General features: G+C 41.0%; 1 protein-coding gene across 1 annotated transcript in view; it reads left to right on the forward strand.

Annotated features, from left to right (window-relative positions):
- COL16A1 (collagen type XVI alpha 1 chain) overlaps positions 1–27,740 on the forward strand; it is a gene marked incomplete at its 5' end in the record, with an annotated part of 217,381 nt that overhangs the window by 134,491 nt on the left and 55,150 nt on the right. Inside the window, 15 exons of the mRNA XM_083370100.1 lie at positions 155–190; positions 1,144–1,239; positions 2,670–2,714; positions 3,324–3,359; positions 4,902–4,955; positions 5,063–5,182; positions 8,506–8,541; positions 13,260–13,367; positions 14,572–14,694; positions 16,930–16,983; positions 17,328–17,369; positions 17,464–17,499; positions 19,064–19,117; positions 23,285–23,338; positions 24,569–24,597. Coding sequence (XP_083226226.1) covers positions 155–190; positions 1,144–1,239; positions 2,670–2,714; positions 3,324–3,359; positions 4,902–4,955; positions 5,063–5,182; positions 8,506–8,541; positions 13,260–13,367; positions 14,572–14,694; positions 16,930–16,983; positions 17,328–17,369; positions 17,464–17,499; positions 19,064–19,117; positions 23,285–23,338; positions 24,569–24,597 — 923 coding nt within the window. The remainder of the gene's footprint in view (positions 1–154; positions 191–1,143; positions 1,240–2,669; positions 2,715–3,323; positions 3,360–4,901; positions 4,956–5,062; positions 5,183–8,505; positions 8,542–13,259; positions 13,368–14,571; positions 14,695–16,929; positions 16,984–17,327; positions 17,370–17,463; positions 17,500–19,063; positions 19,118–23,284; positions 23,339–24,568; positions 24,598–27,740) is intronic.

Consider the following 27,740-nt stretch of genomic DNA (forward strand, 5'->3'; position numbering starts at 1 on the left):
GGAACCACTTTCAGACTTGTGTCAACTGTATTTACTGTCTGGATTCCCAGATGCAGCAGCCTTGCCATGGTGAACAAGTCTCAGCTGGAGGCGAGGTTGTTCATTTGCTTTTCTGTTCCCAATTTCCATTTCTTGTTATTTTGTTTTCTTTTAGGGGGACCCTGGGATTAATGGCATTAAAGGAGAAAAGGTAATTGGCAATTTCTCTGGATAATCCCTTTCTTATCTCTCTTTGGGCCTATTTTCTCTTTAATTTTAGGTCTTTTTTCCCCTGACTTCCTGGCTTCAGATCCTATTCAACAAATCAATGCTGTGATGCTCTCTCTGCCTCCTTCTCCTCTTGGTAATTTCCTTTCTTTTGCTGACGTTACTCACAAATCTGCTACAGATACTAAGCATGTGTAAAACAGTAATCACAATAGCTCTGAAACTAAGACTGATCTCTTTTCCTATATACTGTCTAGTTAGTATATACTATGTATTGCCTTGGTAAGATGACACTTGGAACATTGCATCCAGTTTGGTCACCACAAAAAAGATGTTGAGATTCTGGAAAGAGTGCAAAGAATAGTAACAAAGATGATTAGGGGGCTGGGGACTGAAAGATATGATGAATAGTTGCAGTAACTGGGTATGTCTAGTTTAACAAAGAGAAGAACAAGGGGTGACATGATAACAGTCTTCCAATATTTAAGACTCTGTCACAAAGAAGAGGGAGACACCCTGTTCTCCAAAGTACTTGAGACAGGACAAGAAGTAATGGATGGAGACTTATCAAAGAGAGATCCAGCCTAGAACTAAAGAGAAATTTCCTGACAATGAGAACAATTAATCAGTGGAACGTCTTGCCTTCCGAAGCTCTTGGTGCTCCATCACTGGAGGTTTTTAAGAAGAGATTGACAACATCTGTTTGGAATGGTGTAGGATCTCCTGCTTAGGCAGGGAGTTGGATTAGAAGATCTCCAAGGTTCCTTTCAAGTCAGTTATTCTGTATGCCTTAAATTAAGTCTATTTACTAGAGATTAACTCAGTCTGCTTCTGCTCTCCTTTGACACCATCTCTGGTGGAAGCTTTACTGACTTAGAGCCAGCAGAATTGAACTGGCCCTATCTAAATCTTGGTTTTTGCTCTCTATGTCTTCAGGGTGAACCATGTTTGTCATGCATCCCACCCGGTTTTCAGTTCCAAGATCCTCAGAAAAATAGTTCTGAACAAAGCAATTCAAAGTTTGAGTTCCGCGTATGTATAAATCCCTGAACTTCTTTTATGCCTTTAAGTCTGTGGAGGGATGAAGAGCAATAAAGAGAATGTGAAAGAGAGTTTCTGGCCCTCATGGATATAATATAATGCTCTGAACATTTCCTGTAAAGAGGGAAGTCCATGATGTTCATATCGCCTTCTGGCCTATTTTTTGCTCATTGCCTCAGCCTTCTTCTGCAAAGTCGGCTGTTCATATTTAAGGGCACAAAATACTGTACATTAATATCCAGGTTGGGCTGATGGGGCATGAGGGTGGCTGTTCAAGAATGTTTAACTGTTTTAAACTATTTAAATGGGCCACCCAATTAAGTGACAGCATCCAGGATCCAATCTGGCTTGGTCACTAGGACCAGAGGTTTAGTCTTCCGAGATTTCAGACTCATGCTGGAGTCTCTCCTCAGGGAACATCTTTCTTATCAGAATGTGTCATTCTAACTAAATGTCTAGTCCCAGTGATCGATCCAGGTTGGATCCTGCAACATATATTTGCCTTCATTTGTGACAGTATCATATGAGCCGTGGTGGTGCAGTGGTTAGAATGCAGTACTGCAGGCTAATTCTGCTGACTGCCGATTACCAGCTGTTTGGCAGTTCAGTTCTCACCGGCTCAAGGTTGACTCAGCCTTCCATCCTTCTGAAGCCAGTAAAATGAGGAGCCAGATTGTTGGGGGCAATAGGCTGACTCTGTAAACTGTTTAGAGAAGGCTGTAAAGCACTGTGAAGTGGTATATAAGTCTAAGTGCTATTGCTATTGCTATCTAGTTGACATTAGTTGATCTTGAAAAGCTAAGTCAAATCAGCCCTGCTTAATCAGGCTTGGACTTGCCAGGATTGTAGGCTAGAATGAGAAATGGGAAGAGTCAGTAATACAGTGGCAAACCATTTCTATATTGTTACCAGAAAACCTGCTTGAAATGGGCCTGAAAGTCTGGATATATTACAGATAGTCTTCAACTTAGAACCATTAGTTTAGTGACCATTGTAAGTTAAATGACAGTGAAACAAGCAATTTGTGACCAGTGCTCTTATTTAATGACCATGGTCACATGATCATAATTCGGGTGCTTGGCAACTGCCATGTATGTATGACAGCTGCACTGTCCCAGGCTCATGGGATCACCATTTGTAACTTTCCCAGATGGCTTCATCAAAGTCAGTGGGGGAAGCCAGATTTCCTTAATGACTTCATGATTCACTTAACAACTGCAACAATTCACTCAACAGCCATTGCAAAAATGATCATTAAATCAGGTGTGACTCACTTAACAACCACCTTAGCAACAGAAATTCTCATCCTATGGTCGTAAGTTGAGGACTACTTTAACTTTTGATAAATTGTCTTGATAAGTATCATATTAATAGTTTCCTCACTAACATTGGCCACTGTTCTTTCCCCCTGACCCCCACAGGGCAAGCCTGACTCTCCTGGAACAGCTGGACTTAAAGGAGAAAAGGTAAAATGTTCAGCATGCACAATTCATTTTCAAGTGTTTGCTCATTCGGAGTTGAATAAAATTGTGTATGTAACTGTTTACATGTCTATCTGCGTGCTTCCATAATATGTGTATGCTCTGGTTTTTTTCTTCATTATCCTCCCTATTTTTACTTGCTGGATGTCTGGATTATTTACTGATTTATTCAACGAACACATAAATCTACAGTCTCCAGTGGCATGTTCACAACGCATGAACATGTAAACCTCCTGTCCTAGGGAAGGCTACATATTTGCAGGCTTAACCTAATGATCTTCCATAGCAATCTGCAAAGTTTTCTGGGAACTTATGATCATCACTGAGGCTGCACCTCACTTAATGACAGTTTTTTCAGATTCTTTATACGAGCAGCAAAATCAATTCAATGTACCAACTTTGAGCTGCCAATAGTCCTTAATATATTATTGTTTGCTTGGAATGAAGAAACATTGCCTCCCTGTGCTGCTTTCACTTCTTCCTCCCCACTTTTCCAGGTTTATTCTTTGATCAATAGGCTGTTTTTATCTCAGAAGTCCCATTATGGCCCATTTGCTTCTTTCAGTAACCTGCCTGTTTTTGTCTATTCCCTAGGGAGACCGTGGACTTTTCGGACCTATAGGCAAACCTGTGAGTAGGACCAGGCAAGAAAGTTTTGTAATGGTGCTGGTTTCTCTCTAGAATCATTCTGTGGTCTGAATAGTGTGAACATATTGTGAAAGCAAATGCAAGCCATAGAATTGTGAGAAACTATTCTAATGTTAAGGGACGCAGTGGCTCAGTGGGTTAGGACGCTGAGATTGTCGATCAGAAGGTCGGCAGTTTGGCGGGTCGAATCCTGAGTGCCGCATAGCAGAGTGAGAAACCTGTTACTCGTCCCAGCTTCTGCCAACCTAGCCGTTCGAAAGCACATAAAAATGCAAGTAGAAAAATAGGGACCACTACGGTGGGAAGGTAACAGCGTTCCATGCGCCTTTGGCCTCTAGTCATGCCGGCCACATGACCATGGAGACGTCCTCGGACAAGCGCTGGCTCTTTGGCTTTGAAACGGAGATGAGCACCGGGCCCTAGAGTCAGAAATGACTAGCACGCATGTGCGGGGGAACCTTTACCTTTACCTATTCTAATGTCACCACCTCTGAGTTGTCAAAAAACATAGTCTTTCAGATCACCTTCCCGGTCCTGGTCAGTCTGGTCTAGTGGTGAAGGCACCAGGCTAGAAGCCAGGAAATAGTGAGCTAGTCCCACTTTAGGCATGAAAGCCCCTGGGAGAATTTGGGTTGAATGGCTGACTTTGGACCAGTTACCAGGAGACAGTGAATTCTAGTTCCACCTTAGGCACGAAAGGCAGCTGGGTAGCCTTGGGCCAGTCCCCTTCTCTCAGTCCAACCCACCATAGATTTCTTGTTTTGGAAAAAATAAGAGGAGGAATAGGTATGTTTGCCACCTTGGTTTATTTATAAAATAATAAAGGTGGGATTTTTTAAAAAAAATCTAATAATATATTTTTTTAAAAAAAATACTAACCAAAGAAGAGGGAGTGCATTTTTGTGTGGAAATAGAAGGAGAGATGACTGCAGCAAAGAATAGTAATCCTGAATTCCAAGAATGAATTGCATATAGGATGGAAACTAGTCAAGGAGAGAAGCATCCTAGAACTAAGGAGAAACTTCCTGACAGTTAGAACAACTAACCAGTGGAACCACCTGCCTCCAGAAGCGGTGAATGCTCCAACACTGGAAGCTTTTAAGAAGAGACTGGACAGCCATTTGCCTGAAATGGTATAGGGTTTCCTGCCTGAGCAGGGGGTTGGACTAGATGACCTCCAAGGTCCCTTCCAACTTTTATTATTATTATTATTATTATTATTATTATTATTATTATTATTATTATTATTATTATTATTATTATTATTATTATTATTATTATTATATAGTTAGGCTCTCCTTGGGATCTTTTTTCCCTTCTCAGAAATTCTGTTCCAGATGTTACAACACAGACACTCACACACAAGAGCTCAGAGCTGTTCAATACATTCTAATGCTGGACAATTAATGATTGGTTTCATTATCTATCTAAACTACAAGGCCAACAAGATTAAAAGAACTCTTTGGCCTTTTCCCCCTTTCCACTCCCTTCTTAATTGCATCTTAACTTCTTCTCTGTTTTCAGGGAATCCAGGGCAATAAAGGGGACCCTGGCGGTCCAGGAGTCAAAGGCGAGAAGGTGAGCAACTTGATAACAAGAGATGACATGAGCGTGACTTACCTGTTCCTGTAAGACAGCTATGAATGTTGACAAGGCTTTTCTCTTATCCCACCGTCTTTTCTCAGGGTGAATCATGCACCTCCTGCTCTTCTCTAGAAGGCAGAAAGGCTACAATCAGTGTCCCTGGGCCTCAAGGTGAAAAGGGCGAACCAGGTGCCCCTGGGGTTGGACTTCCTGGAAAACAAGTGAGTGGACCTCCCAGTTATATCTCATTTAGGGGGAGGAGATTGTCCTAAAAGGACTTGCCAGAAGATGCTCCCTAGATGTGGAAGGGAAGCACCATTTCCTGATACAGTGGAAGGCTTTCGTTTATTTCGCAGTTGAGGCCCACAAATGGTGCAGCAGAGATGAAGCGATATTTATTTATTCATGATCTAGTTGTTTATTTTCTTAAATTTATATGTTGCCCATCTCACCGATGACTCTATCAATGAAAGAGGATCCTATTTCAGTTGAAAGGCGTTTACTTTTGATTTTAGTTCAATATAATGAATACAAAACTTGGGTTGAAACTTAACATTAAGAAAACCAAGATCATGGCATCTGGCCCTCTCAATTCCTGGCAAATAGATGGGGAAGAAATGGAAGTAGTGACAGATTTTATTTTCCTGGGCTCCAAGATCACTGCAGATGGGGACTGTAGCCAAGTAATTAAAAGACGCTTGTTCCTGGGGAGGAAAGCCATGGCAAATCTAGACAGCACACTAAAAAGCAGAGACATCACCCTGTCAACAAAAGTGTGTATAGTCAAGGCTATGGTCTTCCCAGTTGCAATGTATGGCAGTGAAAGTTGGACCATAAGAAAGGCTGAGCGCCAAAGAATTGAGGCCTTTGAACTGTGGTGCTGGAGAAGACTCCTGCGAGTCCCTTGGACTGCAAGGCGATCAAACCGGTCAGTGCTAGAGGAGATCAACCCTGACTGCTCTTTAGAAGGCCAGATCCTGAAGCTGAAGCTCAAATACTTTGGCCACCTAATGAGAAGGAAGGACTCACTGGAGAAGAGCCTCATGCTGGGAAAGATTGAGGGCAATAGAAGAAGGGGACGACAGAGAATGAGGTGGCTGGATGGAGTCACTGAAGCAGTAGGCGTGAGCTTAAATGGACTCCAGAAGATGGTAGAGGACAGGAAGGCCTGGAGGAATGTTGTCCATGGGGTCGCGATGGGTCGGACACGACTTCGCAGCTAACAACAACAACAAATGAATACATAAGCTTGCTCAAAATAGACTCGGCTTACAAAGGTGCTTTTCCAAAGGGCAACTGGACTTTCTTGTTTATTTTTTTCCCTTGAAAACATTTCGCTCCTCATCCAAGAAGCTTCTTCAGTTCAACTGAAGAAGAGAAACCGAAGAAGCTTCTTGGATGAGAAGTGAAATGTTTTCAAGGAAGAAAAGCAAGAATTTCCAGTTGCCTTTCGAAAAACCCCTTTGGGACCGTCACGACCCGGATGACTGATAATCTCCATAGACGGTTGGCTTACAAAAACCTTTTTCTAGTTTCAGCCTTTGTCCCCTTTGGCTGCAGTGACAGCCTGGTGTTCTTTCTGCCCTCACCTGAGCTCAGTTTGGGTATCCCTTTGCTTTCACCCCATCGTCATAAGAAAGCAAGTGCCAATCATTTTCCCTTTCATTGGGGGGGGGGTCTTGAAGAACTTGTGGTTCCCCTGTGGGGTCATCAGTCTAGTGTATCTTTACTTACTTTACTTTTATTGAATTTGTATACCGCCCTTCTCCCGAAGGACTCAGGGCAGTGAACAGGGCATATATAAATAGAGAATACAAAAATTAAAAGGAATTAAATAATCGCCCAGATAAAAACAATAACAGTATAAAAACCCCATTAAAAACCCTAACATCCCCCATCAGGCCAGGCCAGCTTGTTCAAATAAGTGAGTCTTCAGACCACGTCGGAAGGAGCGAAGGTCCGGTGCCGTCCGGAGCTCGACCGGCAGCTGGTTCCATAAAGTATCTATTGGTAGATTAGTAAAAAAAAAAAAAAGTAGGAACACTATTGTACTATTCAGGTGGACTAGAAGGGGAACCTGGCAGAACTGTTGCCAATTTCACTGGGAAGGAAGGAGGGAAGGAAGGAAGGAAGGAAGGAAGGAAGGAAGGAAGGAAGGAAGGAAGGAAGGAAGGAAGGAAGGAAGGAAGGTTGGTTCACCATTCCCCCATTTATAACAGAAAAAAAGTAGGAACACTATTGTACTATTCAGGTGGACTAGAAGTGGAACCTGGCAGAACTGTTGCCAATTTCACTGGGAAGGAAGGAGGGAAGGAAGGAGGGAAGGAAGGAAGGAAGGAAGGAAGGAAGGAAGGAAGGAAGGAAGGAAGGTTGGTTCACCATTCCCCCATTTATAACAGAAAAAAGATACGTTTAATTCTTCTACCAAAGAATTTCTTTTTTAAAAAAAAAAAGATTCACCAGTAAAGGTCTCCTTTGAAGAAGGTGAGCAACAGAGAAAGTCAAGACAAAATAGCTTGAAAGCGGTGACCAGTGATGGGGACAGGAGAGTTCTGCCACAGTAACCTACATGAAAGAATTTGCTTACAAAGAATTCCAGCATAGCAGGCAACACCACTTGAGCTGCCAATCCTACCAAGAAAACAACTCTTCAAAAAGGCAAAAACTACTTTAATTGAGATTGGCAAAAAAAATAACCACATATTTGCAAGTCTCCTTGGGTTGTACTTCACGGTCTTTCCTGTAGTTCAGTGAGTTGGAAAGATTTCTGTCTGAGCCAGATTTAAAAGTTATCTCAACCTTCTGAACTCAGAAATGGTTTACCGCTTGACATTAAATCTTGCATATCACCATCAAGTTCATTTCCCTTACTTTCTATGAGCTGGCCCAACTTGGAGAATGCTATGTTTGCAGTGTTACTGGAAAAGGTGGGTGGGCATTGACATTTTGTTAGACTGAGCCTTTGGGAAATGGTCAGTGGGCTGTACTGAATCAACCTGCTTGTGCAAATTAGCCCAGAGAGTACCAAAACACGCTGGAGAATCCCACTGGTGTAAATGAACAGTGTTTCACCCAAATTTGGCCACCATTGGTTGACTATTAATGAAAAGAGTTTTCCCAAATCAGTTGGAAATGTGGAACACATGAAACAGTATGTTTTACAGAATATTTGTAGCTCAGGGTTGAAGTGTGGGGTCCTTGATGCTCTTTGAACTTTGTGATTTTCTTGCAGACATTTCATTACCCAATTAGGTAACATCATCAGTGCTAGAAGGGAGCGCCAATGATGTTATATAGTTGGGTAATGAAACCTCTGCACCAAGCTTAGAGCGCATCAAAGACTCCACAGTACATCTTGCTATGATTTGACAGCTGATGCCATCGTTCCATGCAGAACATGACTGGAGAAGATATTGCAAACAGCTTCCTTATTAGATTGCCTGACAAACCTCTATAAAAGGAATTTCCGGCTGCCATAACTTAGTTCCAATCTATCAGTCTGGGTGGAAAACTGTTCAGTTCATATTTGCTTTCTCTGCTTTAGGGAATACCTGGAGAAGCTGGAACAAAAGGACAGAAGGTAAGTTAAAGCTTTGGTTTCTCAGCCCCAAAGTAAACAGGATGAGCTTCTGACTGTGGCCAGGAACATTGTTTGTTTCCCCAAACTCTGATGTGTTGCAAAGCAAGTGCATTCATTTGCATTATTAACGCTGGATTATGGCAAAAATGCATAAATTATATATTGACATGATCTAATTGTGGAAGAAAACTGCAATAATTTGTAATGCAATCAAGTTATAAAAGCTACACAGAAAACACTGGAAATATTCGCAGATATATTCCCTTTGTTTGCCTGCTTTATTAGTCTGTTATTCAATCCATTTCTGAACCATCACCCAGATCTACAATATGACGTGAGTAGAAAATTGCTCCTTCAGTGAAGTCCATCTCATTATTCTGATTAAACCCTTTCTAAATAAACTCTGGCAGAAAATGAGTCCACTCATCCATTCCTTATTCACGGAAAACAGATTATTTCCACAATCTTTATAGGAATAATATTGTTGCACATGTATTGCATTTTTTTAAACTGAGCACTTGGAATGCTGCAGGGTAAGTAAAGATGGAGATGGGTCTGCCTTTATTCTATCACCAGCAGAGAACCAGTTCCCACCAGAAGTATCATGGCTACAATAGGAAGTTTGACTACGTAGTTTTACCAAGAGCGAGATACAATTGGACAGATTCACCTAGTTACGCCAATCCAAGCTTTTATTCATTATAGTCTATTGAATATGGTACAATGAGCTGATTCACACATCACACAAAGCCTGGAAAGAGAAGTTGAGTTCACACAACATTATCTTATTCAAAAATCAGTGATCCTTGTGATGCATTCAATTTATAGTGTCCCTAATTTTTTTTTGGGGGGGGACATAAAGGACAAAGCAGAAATGGGGAGAAATCTGAAAGAGGTTTATAAGGACATTTATACACACATACATACCTATGTACGTGCATACATATATACATATTTATTTGCCTTACAAAGAAAAATTCGAGGGCCAAACCGAGAAAATAAATAATTAAATTAAATAAATCTAAAGGGCAGCCTTCTGAAATAAAAAACAGCCCTTTGTAATAAAGATTGACTGGTCACTGTAATTTACCTAAAGAGGTAGGTTTTGACTTATCACCATTCATTTATTGACTGTTCAAAGTTACAATGGTGCTAAAAAAGGGACTTACAACCAATCCTCACAGTTACAATCCATCACAAATTACTTGTGGTATGACAGTTGCAGTGTGTCCTGGTGTCACAAGAGCATCATTTGTGACTTTCCCAGCTAATGTCCAACATGCAAAGTCAATGGGGGAAACTGGATTCGCTTAAGAACCACATAATTCACTTAATGACCACAGTGATTCACGTAACAAGCGTGTGGCATAAAAAATGGCAAAATCAGATGTGACTCACTTATTTGACCAACAGACATTCTGCCCCCAATTGTGGTTGTAAATTGAGGACTACACCTGTATGGGTGCAAATGCATATATGAACACAAGTTAGGCCAGAGCAAAATGAGGGGGGAAAAAAGATTCTCGCATTGTTCAAGAATATAGATAAAATAGTTTCAGCAGAAGCAGATTGTTTTTCAGAACTGAGGGATAATTTAATTCTGGACATTCCTTTTTATGCAGTTCTGAAAGGCACACAGGCCGTGAGGCTCAAGAACTAGAACCGCAGTTGCCTAGCAACCCTTACCAAGCGGACCATCTTGGCCTGTGCACTTGCACACCTTTCAGAGCCACCTTCACCTGAAAGCCTCTGGGTTGCCTGGCAACCTTGCACTGGGTTTCCAGAATATCCATAGCCATTTCCTGGAATTAGCATTAGGAATTAGAAAGATTTTGTAGAATTTAGAGGAAATGATATATTAAACTGTGGTGAGAGGACTTGGCACCGTGTTAACTGACACCCAGCAGACAGCTGTAACCTTGCTGCTATGGAGATAAAATAAGCACACCAGGAACCGACAATTATTATTATATACACACACAAAAATGTGAAAGCACAGCTGTCAGTTTGTTAGCTAGTGTTGGTACGCCTCACGTTCTTCCCAAGAACCTGGGATGTTATATCAGCATTGTATATGTATAGATCCAAGCAGTGTGGCCTTTTGTAATTGACAGATGGAAATTTTGTTAATTCACAGATTTTCTAAGTGCTCCAGGATTTGTTTGTATGACACCCAGTGTGTCAATAATCACTGGGACTATCATGGCTGCTTTATGCCATTGTCTTTCAGCATTGATTTCAGATCTTGATTCTTCGTGATCTTCTCCATTTCTTTGTCTTCTGTTCTGCTATATATCCGGAGGTAGCCATATTAAATATTCACATTTTCTTCTAATCAGTAAGGCGTATCACATAATCAGTCAGATATTTAGTCTGGATTTGGCATTTTTGTCCACCTATTTTTTTTATTGAAAAGTTTTACAAAATTTTTAATAATAAACCCCCCCTCCCCATCAACCCTCCCCCCTTCCCTCCCCTCCCCCGGACTTCCCAAAGCAGAATACAGGGTATTACATATAGCAATCTTATGCAAACATATGCTAAATATCTATTACAACGTTAACAAACCTTCCACCCTTTAACTCCCTTATAACAAAACTAAAGTAATTATAATAACACTTCTATAATTGTAAAAATTATTCATATGCTATTTGAAACTTTTTAGTCCTATATTTGTTCTGAATATAATCAATCCATCTTTTCCATTCCAAAATATATTTTTCTTGTGACTGTTCTTTCAAATATGCTGAAACTTTTGCCATTTCAGCTACGTCCATTACTTTAAGTATCCATTGTTCTATTGTAGGTAAATCTTCTTTCTTCCAATGTTGCGCCACCAACAGTCTGGCTGCCGTTATTAAGTGTAACATTAATTTATTTTCTGTAACAGTACAATCCAAAATAATCCCCAATAAGAATAGCTGCGGAGTAAATCTTATTTTTTTCTTAAAGACTTTCTGAAAAATCCACCATATTTTTATCCAAAAGGCTTTAACATTTTTACATGTCCACCATATATGATAATAAGTTGCCTCTTCACTACCACATCTCCAACACTAAGGTGGTTGATTTGGATACATACATGCTAACTTTTTAGGATCTAAATGCCATGTATAAAACATCTTGTAAAAATTCTCTCTTAGGTTTTGTGCTTGCGTAAATTTTACATTTCTAACCCAATTTTTTTCCCCAAGTATCCATCATTATGGGCTCTTGAATATTCTGAGCCCATTTTATCATACAATCTTTAACTAACTTCGATTCAGAATCAATCTCTATAAGAGCATTATATAACCTTTTTATATGCGATTGACTTTGATCTCTAATTTGCTTTATCAAATTTTCATCAGCTTTTACTATACCAATTTTCTGATCTTCTATCAATCTAGCTTGTAATTGTATAAACTGAAACCAAGTCTGTACTATCTTTTCTTCCTTTAAAACATTTAAAGGTTTCAGTTTCAAAATATTCCCTTCCATCCTAAGAAGTTCTTGATAAGTAATCACATCTTGTTTCTGCTCCACATTTATATTTCCTATTGCATGTCTAGGTATTGCCCATATAGGTATTTTATTATTTAATATATATTGGTACTTTTTCCAAACTCGGAGCAAAGCGTTCCTTAAGATATGAGTCTTAAAAATATTATCCACCTTTTTGTCATAAAATAAATACGCATGGCATCCATACAATAAATCATACCCCTCAATATTCAATATTCTTTCATCCGTTAAATTGAACCAATCACTAATTGTTGATAACACAACTGCATCATAATATAATCTCAAATTGGGCATCTTCAAACCCCCTCTCTCACGTGCATCTTGCATTATTTTGTCCACCTATTGAGTACTTTACAAGGACTTGGAATAGGCAGCTGTTGTTGGCCTTCTAGATATTGCTATCCTATAACTCAGGGGTGTCAAACTCAATTTCATGGAGGGCCGCATCAGCATTGCGGTTGCCCTCAGGGGGCCAGGTGGGTGTGGCCTGGGTGGGCGTGGCCTACTGGGTGGGCGTGGCTAGAGTGCATATGGCCTGCTGGGTGGGCGTGGCCAGCTCCACATCGTTCGCATCAAGGGTGCCTATGGGGGCCTGGGCAGGAGTGGGACAGATCTGAGGGTCTCTGGCAGGAGGAGGGTCTCTGGGCCAGGGCCAAGGCAGTGGGGGCCGTTCCCTCACTGTTTCCAGGGTGGCGTCGCGGGCCGCGTGAAACCACTTTGCGGGCCGGATCCGGCCCCCGGGCCTTGTGTTTGACATGTCTGCTATAACTCATCTCTCACCATTGTACTAAGTTCTAGTCAGTGCTCATGGTTCCTTCCCCTCTTTCCCTTACAATAGCCTTCAAAGGTAATTGAATTGATAACCCACAGATAAAGCTTATTTTGTAGCTAGGTGGAGACTCATATCTAATTTTCCCAAACCTAATTGGAAAATTTATGACTGCTTACTTTTGCTACACTATTAGTACCAGTTGTATGACCAAAAGAAGACCTGTTCTGACCCTTGCACCAGATTGCTCTGGGTATAGTGTGCTGTCATATTGTATGGCACCACAGACACAACATATGCAGAAGCACACACTTAGGAAGTTGTGCAATTGCAACTATTATGTCTGTAACTCACCTGAATGAGTGTGATATGTGAACACAGCCATACTGTGCACCAGACCAGAGAGAGTTTTCATCTCTCTTCTCCTATCTTGTATGCTTTCCAGGGTGATGCAGGAAACCCAGGTGATCCGGGCACACCTGGTGAAGCAGGTTTGCATGGCCTTCCTGGTGAGCCTGGCATCAGAGGACTAGCAGGGGTGAAAGGTGAAAAGGTGAGAGTTTGCTTTTTTTGAAATACTGGGAACTCAGGCAGGACGAGAAGCAACGGATGGAACCTAACCAAAGAGAGAAGCAACCTAGAACTAAGGAGAAACTTCCTGACAGTTAGAACAATTCACCAGTGGAACAACCTGCCTCCAGAAGCAGTGGATGCTCCAACACTGGAAGTTTTTAAGAAGAGACTGGATAGACATTTGTCTGAAATGGTATAGGGTTTCCTTCCTGAGCAGGGGGTTGGACTAGATGACCTCCAAAGTCCCTTCCAACTTTTATTATTATTATTATTATTATTATTATTATTATTATTATTATTATTATTATTATTATTATTATTATTGCTTCTGGTTGGTGTGGGAATGATCAGATCAGACTCTTTTGAACCAGCATCAGTTTCATCCACTCACAAGCCCGTTCCATCCTGCTTAGAAAGGGAGAGAAAATCAGAAGAGAAAAACACACAAAAAGATCAGCAGTATCTTCAGGCAGCAAGGCAGCTTCACACCACAAGCTCCAGCCCTTTCGGGTGTGCATGCGGCATTATGATTTGTGTAGAAAAGAAGTGAGTCGATTTGCCCCACTGTTGCAAATGGATCTGTCACTCATGCACATTTGTGTACAGATTTGTGTATAGATTATCCCCTCAATTTTTAATTATTTAGCATACTGTATATTTACCTTACGAATGCCATTCCAATCTTCTGTTTCAACCCATCTACTGAGAAAGTTTTGCTAAAATGGTGCCCCTCCCTAAAGAAAATTCCCCAGAAGCATTTTTACTCTTACATGACTTTTTTTAAGGCACAAACTGCAATTTCATATATTTCCACAGAATAGTGGATTCCCCTGCTATCATTTATTGACACCTTATTCAGATGGCATGGTGGGGAGGAGGGTTAGAAAAGGAGTTTCAAGGATGTCTATGAGCCTCTGGTTGTTCATTCCTCTTTCTGTGAACCTTCCTCCTAAGTGGTTTAAACAACCTGTTTGCACAAAGCTTGAGCGGTGCACTTTGGCCACCCTGTTGTGGATGTTGGGAGCATGAACAGTGAAGAGTTTCACATGTTCCATTCCAGTTCTATAACTTTCTGTAACCAGTGGCTGTATGATATGTTGTATGAAGAAATAGCATAGTACTTGTATCAAACTTGGAACTGACCTATAACAGTTGTTTCTCACCTGCCTTCTCTCATCCTGCAGGGAGATGCTTGTGAGTCATGTTCCACAATCAGCACAGACCAATCTGGAGTAGTTGGTATCCCAGGCATACCTGGTCAAAAAGGGGATCCTGGTCTTCCAGGTGTGGGTCAGACGGGCAAACCTGTAAGTAGCTTTCAAACAGTCCAACCAGTGATCAGTTATGAGTTTGTTTTCTTATTATATATGTTTATCCTGTCTTTATTATTTTTTATACATACCTCAAAGTGACAAACACACACAGTACTTCCTCCTCCTCCTAGTTTCCCCACAACAACAATCCTTTTAGGAAAGTAAAGTCAACCAATTGGTTTTCATGCCTAAGGCAGGACTAGCACTCACTTTCTCCTGGTTTCCAGCCTGGTGCCTTCTCCACCAAACCAAATCAGGGCATTTTTTTAAATTGAGAATTTAGACTGATATAACCAAGACTCACTCCTGTTCTTTCCAGTTATTTGTATAAAAAAGGCAGAACATTTCAGCTTGCATCTTTAGCAACCCATGTCACTCTGTATTCCTGGAACGGAACCGTTAGCTAGACAATGGATCTTTAGAAATGCCTTGGTGCTTTGGACCAACTTGCCAATTCATCCAGCACTGGGTTAAGTTTTTAAGTAGTATGGTTTGAGCAGGTTGTCTAGGGATTATGGGCCTTGTAATCAGGAAGGCACCAAATTGGAGAAGAATAGCCTACTGCTCTCATGGCTAATAACTGTTGGCAGAATTTTTCTTCCCTGAATCTTTCTAATCCCTTAAGACAAGAGCCATCACCAGAGCGTGCAGAAATGGCTTTCATCAGTTAATTACGCATTGCATGAAGATACATTTCCTCTCATCTGCTGCGAGCTTGGTTCCAATCAAGTTTTTTTCAAGGCACCGTGTTAACTGCTGGTTTTTATTCCTTTAATTAACTGATTTGATTTACATATCAGAACACCTCCATCAAGCAGCTTTTCTGAATAAAAGGTGACCATTGCGGAACAATGAATGTCAAATCATTAATGTCCCCAGACTTTGATTAACAAAAGAAAATCTATCTGCATGAGATTTTTTTTTATTAAGGCTACAAAATAAACCAAGCTATAATCTTATTGAGAATATATCTGATAATGTTGAGGATAACTTACGGTAATAGCACTATAGTTATATTCTCACAAATATTGCTCTTTAACCTTAATTTGAGAAAGAAGCCCTTATTCATGCTGGCAGAGTTGACCTCTTCTAATTCTCTGTGTATTTAGTAATTTCACTCATGCACAGAAGCAGCTTAGAATTTCCCACTGGGATTCAGAGTTTGGCTTGTTCAAAATATCCATGTTGATTTTACTTTAAAAGAAGAAATGCATTTCCACCCTTTAGATTCTGAAGTAAAGCTTAAAAGGATGAAGAGAAATGAAATCATTGGGGTCTGTTTTAGCCTTGAGAAGATTGAAGATTTTATTAGAGCAGACTAAATACCTGAGGATATCTTACAAAGGAAGCCAAGACTGTTCTTTCTCATCCCAGAGTGCAAGACAAAGAATAATGGATTTAAGTTGTGGAAAGGCAGGTAGTCAAATGTGGCGAAAAGTGGAACCAATTACTAAATGAGGTGAATTTCTCTGCACTAGATTTTCTCACATCGAGACTAAGGGGCCATCTGTTGATAATGCTTTAAACTGGCATCTTACTTGAAGTGTAAGATTCATCTTGATTACCTGAATAACCCCTTCCAAAATTTAGAGGTGTAAAGGTTTATATAACTGTTCACTGCAGTTCACCCTTTCCATTGTAAACACACATTTTTTTTCCAGTTTTGCCAAATCAACCGTAGGGTCCTCAGTTTTCTCCCTTGGGATTATCTGTCAATTGGAAACTAGTCGAGCAAGGATGGGGAACCTGCAATTACAGCTACAACTCCTAACAATCCTCATTATTAGCTAGGAATATGGGGATGATGCAGTCCAACATCTGGAGGGCTTCAGATTTCCATCCCTTTGATAAAGCAAACTTCTCAGACATACAGATGTGTGGGATCTTTGGTGCTCTCTGAGTCTGGTTGTTTTCTTACAGATGTTTCATTACCAAACTAGGTAACATCATCAGTGCAGTGATGAAGTTGCTTAGTTTGGGAATGAAATGGAAAAGCGCCAAGTTTGGAGAGTTCAATCCTGAGCTACAAATACAGACGTAACTTTGGCCATACAGGCGGGGGAATAGGGGAGGTGGTCCAGTACAACTAGAATGTGCTGTTGTCAAAGATGGAAGACATTTCTCCTGAGTTTTGTCCATGATGCCTTTGAACTAGATACCTTCAGATGGGAAGAGTTGAAAAATTCTAAATGCATTGAACTAATTCTTTGTTCCTCCTCCAATGCTCAGGGAAAACCAGGACTTCCAGGTGTTCAGGGGCCTCCTGGCTTGAAGGGGTTGCAGGTAAGTAACAATCAGTCTTGTATTCATTCAAAGAGCTTTTCTCGGGCATCCATTTTCAGCTTTCCTGGAGTAGTAGAATAGAAAAATGATTGGCTATCATTAAGTAGCTACTATGAGGTCCAGACCAATGTTAGGGCAAATAAATAAAGCTTATGGAGCTCATCCCCTGCTCCCTAAGCTTTATTTATTTGCCCTAAAATAGGATAGGTTAAAACATTGGTTCTGATTCCTTGGAGGAGGAAAGAGTAGAAGAAACATTAAGCTAATTCTTCTGAAGAGTTGTGGATGGAAAGTTTTTCACTAAGAGTCATGTTTCCACTAACATAACTTTTGCAACTTTTTAGGGGGAACCAGGTACCCCTGGCATAGGAATCCAAGGGCCAGAAGTGAGTAACTCCCTTTATGATACATGGTGGGGGTTGCTTCAACCATGCATTATCATTAGTATCAACCCCAAATGTTTATCTCTGCTTTTTGCAGGGAGAACCTGGGCAGAAAGGTTTACCGGGAAATCCAGTAAGTATCAACCCTCTGGGCACCTTGCTACCCTGTTTGACCACACAGGGATCATCTTTTTCCAAGAGTCTCAACCCATCCCACCAGATCTAGCAGAATGCGCACGCGGCAGATCTCATCAGCCAAAGATTGTCAGCTGGCAGGGGCTAGAAGAGAAGCTTTTTCTGAAGTGGTCCCTGTTCTGTGGAACAATCTCTCTTCAGGGATTAGAATGGCCCCAAGCATGCTAGCCTTTCATCAGACCTTAAAAACATGGCCATGCTCCCAAGACTAGGATGCTGAATAGATCCTAGTTCTCTTTTCCTGGCTATATTGTTGATTGGTCAAGGCTGCATTAACAGAGGGATAGAATCAACATCGCGTGAAGTACTAATACCACTTTACAATGCCTTGGTAAGGCCACACCTGGAATACTGCATCCAGTTTTGGTCACCACGATGTAAAAAAGATGTCGAGACTCTAGAAAGAGTGCAGAGAAGAGCAACAAAGATGATTTGGGGACTGGAGGCTAAAACATATAGGGAACGGTTGCTGGAATTGGGTATGTGTAGTTTAATGAAGAGAAGGGCGAGGGGTGACATGATTGCAGTGTTCCAATATCTCAGAGGCCACCACAAAGAAGGGGGAGTCAAGCTATTCTCCAAAGCCCCTGAAAGCAGGACAAGAAACAACGGATGGAAACTAGTCAAGGAGAGAAGCAACCTAGAACTAAGGAGAAACTTCCTGACAGTTAGAACAAGTAACCAGTAGAACAACCTGCCTCCAGAAGTGGTGAATGCTCCAACACTGGAAGTTTTTAAGAAGAGACTGGACAGCCATTTGTTTGAAATGGTATAGGGTTTCCTGCCTGAGCAGGGGGTTGGACTAGATGACCTCCAAGGTCCCTTCCAACTTTTATATTATTATTATTATTATTATTATTATTATTATTATTATTATTATTATTATTATTATTATTATTATTATTATTGTTGTTGTTGTTATTGTTATTGTTATTCTTATTATTCTTATTATTGTTATTATTATTATTATTATTATTATTATTATTATTATTATTATTATTATTATTATTATCTCAGCTGCTATGTGTATTTATTTTGGACGTCTCTATTGTTTTCATTGTTTTGAAATATTTTTTATATTTTGATTTTTATATAGTTTTTAAAATTAGGAGCCACCCAGAGTGATTGACCAAGATGGGCAAATGTAGAAATTGAATAAATGAATGAATGAATGAATGATAGCCATCTCTCACTGCATACCAGACACTTGATGCACAGGAGAGCTGACCTCAGTCATTTGGGCAATTTTAGGGCAAAAAAATAAAGCTCATGGAATAGGTTGGGGTAGGATGGTGATCAGAGACTCTTGATAGGATACTTTCATCGAGGAGTCTGTGATTTTATTGCATGAGGGTTTTTCAGACTCTTGGGAATCCATACGGATTTGGAGGCATGCAAGTAATAAAATCAAATCTGGCACTAACCTGGAAATTACAGCACCTTTGCTCTTGCTCTACAGTAATTGCTGTTCCCCCCCCCGGTTTCTTTTTTCTGACCTTCAGGGGCCTCCAGGACCTCGTGGTCCAGTAGGAAATGCTGGAATAAAAGGTGCAAAGGTGAGCATCTGCATGTGGAAATGTGTAATTTCCTATGGTTGAAGAATTAGTTAGAAAGAGCCGTGGTGGTCCAGTGCTTAGAATACAGTACTGCAGGGATCACTGCTCACTGCCAAGAGTTTGGGCCTGGCTGGCTTAAGGTTGACTCAGCCTCCCATCCTTCCGAGGTCAGTGAAATGAGGACCCATATTGTTGGGGGCGATGGGCTGACTCTGTAAACTGCTTAGAGAGGGCTATATAGCACTGTGAAGCAGTATATAAGTGCTATTGCTATTGCCATCTAGGAACTTCCTTTATGTTCTCATTCCCATCTATATATTTTTCTGAAATGTATCTGAGAAGCAGTTAGTGTCCGGTGCGAGGAATCAGAATAACACCATGTGCCGATAAGAGAAGTTTCCACCACACCAATTTCCCTTTAGCTCTCAGAGCAGAGAGAGAGAAATGTTATATTCTGATGTGCCCCCATGTATGAGGTTTAATATGACTTCCATCTACTCTCTATTGGGGGGGGTTTCTTTTTTTATCCAGTATATTTTCTTTGTGGCATTTTTAATTACACTGGCCATATGAACCACTGCATTACTGACTTTATCCTTATTGGCAATAGTCAGGCGTGTGTAATCAGATGTTATTTTATAGGGTTCAAACCCTCTTCTGGGCATTGAACTCTCATGTACTATCGAACTTTAGATTAGTACAATAAAACACACTAGCTTTAGGAGTTATACAAGTTCTGGTGCAGGGAGAAATGTATATGAGATGAGGTGAATAGTCACTTCAGCTCTCAGAGAGAGAACCCCATGTTAGGTCAGTGCTGAATCTGGAGCTGAATGCAGGATGGAGGTGCTGTTTCCCAGGGAGCTAAAAGACAAATTAGCCTTGAATCCTTGGTTTGCAGACAGAGGTCCAGAAGGGACCCTTCCTATAATCTTCACACGACTGAAAGTTATGCAGAGTGTGCTTTATTCTGGCAAGATTCTGTCTATGGGCAAACAGCAATGAAGAAGCTATTCTCAGCAATTAAGCGTGTTGTTTTTGGTTCCATGCACCTCACAGTCAAGCCCCCCCATACATAAAATAACAGTTCTGGCTACCCATGTCTGATGAGGCCAGTGATGGGATTCGAATAGGTGAACAACCAGTTCTCTGTGTGGATGCCGCTTCCAGAAGTCCATTCTGGGCCTGGGCAATAAAAAAAATAGCTACCGGTTCTGCCGAAGTGGTGTGAACTGGCTGAATCCCACCACTGGATGATGCCCAATAAGGATAATACTAGTAGCATGGTGCTTTCTGATGTGTTACGTACAGTAACCATACAACTGAAAGTTTGCCATTGAGGTGTTGTTGGACTCCACCACATAGCCTAGCATGGCCAGTGGCCAGCTCAGGGCTAATAAGAGTTGTAATAGATGGCTACAGGTTTATTTATTTATTTATTTATTTTAATTCCATTTATATCCCGCCCTTCTCTGAAGACTCAGGGCGGCTTACAAACTTAGCAGTAGCCTTCATTCTATGTATATGCCTGCTTATTAGGGCTTTCACACACACCCCAAGCAGCATTATTACAAAGTCAGCTTATTGCTCCCAACAATCTGGGTCCTCATTTTACCTACCTCGGAAGGATGGAAGGCTGAGTCAACCTTGAGCCTGGTGGGACTCGAACCTGCACTAATTGCAGGCAGCTGGTGTTACTTAAGGAGGCATTAGCCCACTGCTCCACCAAGTTAGGTTGCCCATACTTCTTTCACTGAGACATTTGACAATGAGCATTTCAGTGCAAAACTCTTTTCTTCCCCTAGTTTTTTCATGCCTCAGATTGTTGGGGTTTTTTTTTTGGTTTCTCTGATGACAGAATGTAATATAATACTGCAGTACATGATTACATCTTTTGTTTTCTGGTCACTGAATTTAAAATTGTTTTACTTCATGTCGAGATCCCTCCTGAGAGATTGGCTGCCGTGCTGCTAATAAAATCTAAATAAGAATCAATATGGAAGCTATGAGCTTCCCTGATTAATTATTTCTTCTCCATTCCCCATATTTGTTACCATAAATAAGTGTCTCAAATTAGCTGCAGGTTTCTGAATATTCTGGGATACTTTGGGTAGAAAAGAGAGCCCTAATTGCACAGAATACTCCTATCAACTGGAATGAGGATACACATTGATTCAAACTGCGTTTAATATTTTAAAATGGGAGGGGGGGACATTGCATCATTTCAGATGATACCAGAGATGCCCCATTTTTTTGGCAGCAGAGATAAACAGTTGCGAAAGAAAAAGGATGAACGTCATATGCATCTATTCATTTCTAGTAGAAAACTAATTAATAAAGCCAGGTTGGAGGCTTTAGTGTTCAGATTCGATTGAGCAAGTCTGGATTCTGGGCATAACATAGGTAGAGCCAACTTACAACCGCAGTTATGACCAGAATTTCTGTTGCTAAGCAAGGCAGCTGTTAAATGAATCACACCCAATTTTACACATTTTTGCCAGAGTTGTTAAGTGAAACACTGCAGTTGTTAAATGACTCATATAGGGATCACCTATAGGGATCACCTTAGGGATCACCTGCTGCCGGCATCAACTTCCCTCCGCCCTGTGCGCTTCCACAGAGAGGGCCTCCTCAGGGTGCCACCGGTCAGAGAATGTTGTCTGGTGGCCCCCAGGGGGAGGGCCTTTTCTGTGGGTGCACCGGATTTGTGGAACCGTTTGCCGGTTGAGCTCTGGATGGCGCCCGACCTTCGCTCCTTCTGACGCAATCTGAAGACCTACTTGTTTGAACAAGCCGGCCTGGCCCGATGGGTGATGGGTTTGGATTTTAATATTGTTTTAATGTATTTTAACTTATTGTTGTTAGTTTCTGGGCACCTTGTTTAATCTCTTTTAATATTTGTATTCTTGTCCTTTTATATGTTCATCACCTTGAGTCCTTCGGGAGAAGGGCGGTATACAAATAAAATTATTATTATTATTATTATTATTATTATTATTATTATTATTATTATTATTATTATTATTATTATTATTATTATTATTATTATTATTATTATGTGAATATGGCTTCCCCCGTTTTCAGAAGCTAGCTGGGAAGATCACAAATAGAGATCGCATGACTGCAGGGCACCTGTGACCATCATAAATACATACCGAATTTGCCAACTGCCCAAATTTTGATTACTTGAATGTAGGGGTTGAGGCAACAGCTGCATGTGTGAGGACTGGTTATAAGTCCCTGTTTTCAGTGCGGTTATAACTTCAAACAGTTGCTAAACAAACAGTTGTAAGTCAAGGACTACCTGTAATGTTTTTTTCTTCAATATAGGGCTCGCCAGGTGTTAAAGGCGCCATTGGTCCCCCTGGGCTTCCCGGTCCATCCATTCCTGGCCCACAGGTAAGCATCCAGAATCTTTCCCTCTCCCTCGCTTTTGTCTTAAACCCTGGAAATTTTAAGCAGGCCACCTTCCAGCCTTGTCTACTTTCTTGAGTTGTAGGAACTCCTACTGGAATCTTCCAGTTCTTTTCCTGGGCTCTGGGTTTAACAGAGCCTAAGTATGTGCAGTAAGTAGGAACAAGCTAGCAAGCTGATGCTGGGTATCTAAAGAGGGTTGACGAGGCCCAGTACGACAGCCGAGGTTTCTGTGCTGGAAATTTGACATCTGTGAACTGCAGAGGAGGAAAGAAAGGGCTGTCTCTTTCCATCAGAAGATGGGTGAATGGTTGTAATGGTATGTGAGAATGGCCCTGGCAGACGAATGGAAGGAATGCTGCCTAGGTAACGATTAGACAAGAGAAGGAGGAGCCCACAGTCACTCAACGGTCAAAGAAAGACATTTAGGAAGACCCACCCAATCAATTAACCAGTTCAAAATGAGGGCAGACTTGCAAGATTCTGTTCATGCATGCTTATAATAAAGTAGAATTAAGTTACCTGGTCATGTTTTCTGTCTGGTTTACCCAGGAGGGCTGACTAGGGTAGAGTTTAAAAGGATCAGTTGTTCAAGGAGGGGAGACAAATGAAAAAAGTAAGAGGGAGTCTCGGGCTCTTGGCTCCCTTTGCTCCTGGTATCCCACATGGAGAATTGGCAGAGAGTGGCCAAAATGATGCTTCTGGAGCTACTTCTTCAACAGTGTCTTATCCCCTTGCTATATTTCTTTTCAGGGTCCAGAAGGCCAGCAAGGCCTGCCCGGAGTTCCTGGTTCCAATGGTTTAATGGTAGGTAAGCTGCAACTTGAGTTCCTTTGAGGGAAGATTTGTACAAAACTTGCAAGATCTCTTCTAGCCATCCTCCTGCACAGCCTTTGGAATTACCTACAAACATCTCAGATCTCAAAGCTCTAGCAAGAGATAACCCTACTCCAAAACCCTATTGGATTTCAGAATGGTGTCAGAAAACACTTTTTTTTTTCCTTTGGAAGAGGTTGGCCTACTTGGAAAGCTTGAAGCTACTAAAGCACCATCTATCTATCCCTTGCCAAACTCTGCAGCTCTTTGGAACAAGCTCTGAAACAAAAGTACAGTGTTTCTTAAAACAAAGAAAGAAAGAATCAGTTTCCTGGAACCACACCGATTTCAGCCTTGACACAACCCAGGTGTGAATAGTGGTGCAAACTAGAGTGATCAGCTTTTTCCAGGCCATGAGGTACATGATCTGAGTTTTGAATAGAGAGCCCAGGTCTTGTTGTTGTTAGCTGCGAAGTCGTGTCCAACCCATCGGGACCCCATGGACAATGTTCCTTCAGGCCTTCCTCTCCTCTACCATCTTCTGGAGTCCATTTAAGCTCACGCCTAATGCTTAAGTGACTCCATCCACCACCTCATTCTCTGTCGTCCCCTTCTTCTTCTCTTGCCCTCAATCTTTCCCAGCATGAGGCTCTTCTCCAGTGAGTCCTTCCTTCTCATTAGGTGGCCAAAGAATTTGAGTTTTAGCTTCAGGATCTGGCCTTCTAAAGAGCAGTCAGGGTTGATCTCCTCTAGGACTGACCGGTTTGATCGCCTTGCAGTCCAAGGGACTCGCAGGAGTCTTCTCCAGCACCACAGTTCAAAGGCCTCAATTCTTTGGCGCTCAGCCTTTCTTATGGTCCAACTTTCACAGCCATACATTGCAACTGGGAAGACCATAGCCTTGACTATACACACTTTTGTTGCCAGGGTGATGTCTGCTTTTTAGTGTGCTGCCTAGATTTGCCATTGCTTTCCTCCCCAGGAGCAAGCGTCTTGGGGAGGAAAGCCCAGGTCTATGCTTCCAAAATTAGCAAGGCCAAAAAGAGGGGAGCTGGACCAATTCAATTTTACACAAATGTAAATCAAATCCCATTGGATTAATTTAAAGATTGCAGCTTTCTAGCAACCTTTGGAGGGGCTGTAGAGACCCGACCCCATGCTTTGGGGATCTGGATAGGGCACTTGGATTGCACATCCCTGGTGTAAACCTTTGGTTTGCAGTCTGACATAACCATGGTTAAACTAGCCAGGTGACAGAGAGAAAATCAACTGGAATGCAACATGCCTCCTCATTTGCAAAGCATAGGCAATTGTTCATGGTTATTGGAAAAGTGCAGCTCAAATGTTCACTGCTGTTCTAATAGCAAGCTGTGTTTCAAAGGCCAGCATACAACATTGAAAAACAAATTGGATTTGGGTCTTTTTTTATTATTTAATAACTTCAGAATGTGATCAGCCACTGAGATAAAGAGTTATTAATTATACATTCTCTCTCACAAGGGGAGACTTTTGACTCTTCCAATCCAAAAACCATTATGCAGAGTCTTCAGAGACCTGTTCTTTGGTTATTAAGTAATTCCAATTGATTTTTGCATGTATCTCGCCTGTTTTTTAACGCAGCGATGCTGTTCAGGGACTGGGCGGAATGTGGATCTGGAGGCACGTCTCTGCTGAAGCCAAGCTGGAGATGGGATTTTCTTTGCTTCTGTGAACTGCAAATGAAAAACTGTAACCTGGCAAGTGTGTCTGCTTGGTGCATCACACTTTTTTTTTTAAAGGCAGAATGGGATTGTACTGTCATGACTTGCCATACTCATTTTTTGACCACACCTTCAGATGCCCTTGTAACCCCCTGAGATGGTGATAATCCAGCCCAAGATGGCTTGCCCACAGCATGACCTTCTCTATGGATAAAGAGAAGGAAAAAAGACAGGGGAAAGATAAATACATTACACTGTGTAAACATGATATCTAGAGACCAGTGGTTTTCAAACTTGGCAACTGTAAGATATGTGGACTTCAAATCCCAGAATTCCCCAGGCTGGCTGAAGAATTCTGGGAGCTGAAGTCCACATATCTTTAAGTTGCCACAATTGAGAAACATTGGTTGAGAAAGGGGTGAGAGCTCTCTTTGGTGATTTCAGAAAGCAATTTTCTTGTGATGGGTGTGTCAGCTCCTTGATTTGACCCAGGAATCAAATCCATGTTTAGATCTGAGAATACAAGTAAGGAAATCAACTAGTCACTATAAACATTTTCTAATGTAAATGGATGATTTTGTTTAGAAATAATGATACTGTATGATGGTTGAATCGAAACAAATTTTAGACAATGAGATAGGCTTGGAACTGGATATAGGAAGTCCTTGACTTATGACTGGTCGCTTAGCAACCATTCCAAGTTACGACAGACCCAAAATAGATTCAAAATTCTGATGTCTGCCCTTTCAGTTACGTGATCACGTTTTGGCGCTTGACAACCAGACTACATATGTGGCCATTTGTAGCACCCCGTAGTTACGTGGCCAAAATTTACAACATTTTTTGGTTGAAAATTGGAGTTTACTTGCAGTGTCCAGCAAAAAATACTCATTGCAGACAATGAGTCCACTTAACAGTCATGGTGTCTGCTTTATGACTGCAATGTCTCTTTTATGACTGAAACAAACAAAAATGTAAAATTCCGTTAGTCACATGATGAACTGCTTAACAAGTGTTACAATTTATGGCTATATTTCCAGTTTCAATTGTGTACTTTTAATCTAGACGTTCTTAAAAATATTAGCACTACTGCTACTTAGTATTATTATTAAAGTGGCTTCTTGTGAAACGGGTGGCCAAATAAATGTGATTAATAAATACATAAAAATAAAAATGCCTTCTGTGCAGAATCCCAGGGGATATTCAGGAAACACTGACTTGTCTGAGGAAATGAAGCCAACTAAATTTCATAGGCATTGATTCAAAAAAAAAAATCAAGTGTGAAAGCAGCTTTTCGATTTAAAGCATTTGTTACAAAAACGGCTTGTTATCAACGATCGGATATGAAATTTTAAAGGCCTGAAAAATGTATAAAGGATGCATGATGCAGTCAACTTATTTTTTAAAGGAAAAAACTCTACTAAACTAGCAGATATTGTTAGGTTAGGAGGGTTGGAGAGCGTAACATTTTGTATGAAAGTTTCTCCTTGCAAAAATCCCTTTCAGACATACTGTATGGGAGCTCAGCTGAATGAAAAACAGAACAAGATTTTTCTGGGTTTTGCTCACAACCTCCCCCCCCCACCCCCCCAAAGGACACCTGTTAAAAATGTTCAGAGTGGAACAAACTGTTGTTCCAAAAAATAACACCTCAATCTGGTCCCCTCTTCCCCTCTGGGGAATTTTATTTTAGTGAACAGATTGGGAAGGAATGTATTAATGTCTGCAAATCTATAGTCTCTCTTTCATAGTCCATCTGAATCTTTAATCACGAGGTTTCAGATTTGGATTTGATGTCCTTTGTTTGGTTTGGCCTGAAATAGCTGGATTTAAGAAAACATTTTTTAAACCTCAGCAACTTTAAGCCATGTAAACTTCAACTCCCAAAATTCTCCGGTCAGCACAGTTGGCTGGGAAATTCTGGGAGTTGAAACCCACACGTCTTAAAGTTGCCAAGACACACCGTCTTAAGGTATGGTAAAATTGGGAGGGATACCAAAATTGTTACCAAAACAGATTTCATAGTAGTCCCAAAGGGGCATTTTCAAAAGGCAACTGGACTTTGTTTTCCCTTGAAGACATTTTGCTTCTGATCCAAGAAGCTTCTTCAGTTGTTGGATGAGAGGCGAAACACCTTCAAGGAAAAACAAAGTCCAGTTAATTTTGAAAAAAAACATCTTTGGGACAATCACGACCTGGAGACTGAGAATCTTCATAGAGATTTCATACTAGAGTTACGATCTGGGATATTTCTTTGCTTGTTTGTTTGTTTTAAGGGTGGCATGATTTGGAACAAAATTTCTTTGGGGTGGACAAGGCTGAAGTAGAGTCAGAACTAAAACGGGATGAAGATAATCTCTCAGTCTTTGCGCCATATTCCTTTCTTTTCCTTCTTTCTCTTTTCTTCAATCACCTAACAGTGTCAGGTCCCACCCCAGTCCACATCTTAGGAAAGAAGAACTCTTGTCCAAAAGGAACTTTGACTAAAACATAATGGTCAGTGGGAAATCTAAACTGGATCTGAAAACTGTGTTACAGATTGGTACTTTTAAATTGTCCCCGAGTGAAAGCCCCTCCCTTCAGTCCATTTGGTCAGTCCCAGATCAATTAAAGTTCAGGTGTCAAAACCTTCCATGGGAAAAGAAATCTCCCATGCCTTTATGACATTTACTCCTTTTCAGATTCTAATTGGA

Source organism: Vipera ursinii, assembly GCF_947247035.1.
Source record: "Vipera ursinii genome assembly, chromosome: 9".
NCBI lineage: Eukaryota > Metazoa > Chordata > Lepidosauria > Squamata > Viperidae > Vipera > Vipera ursinii.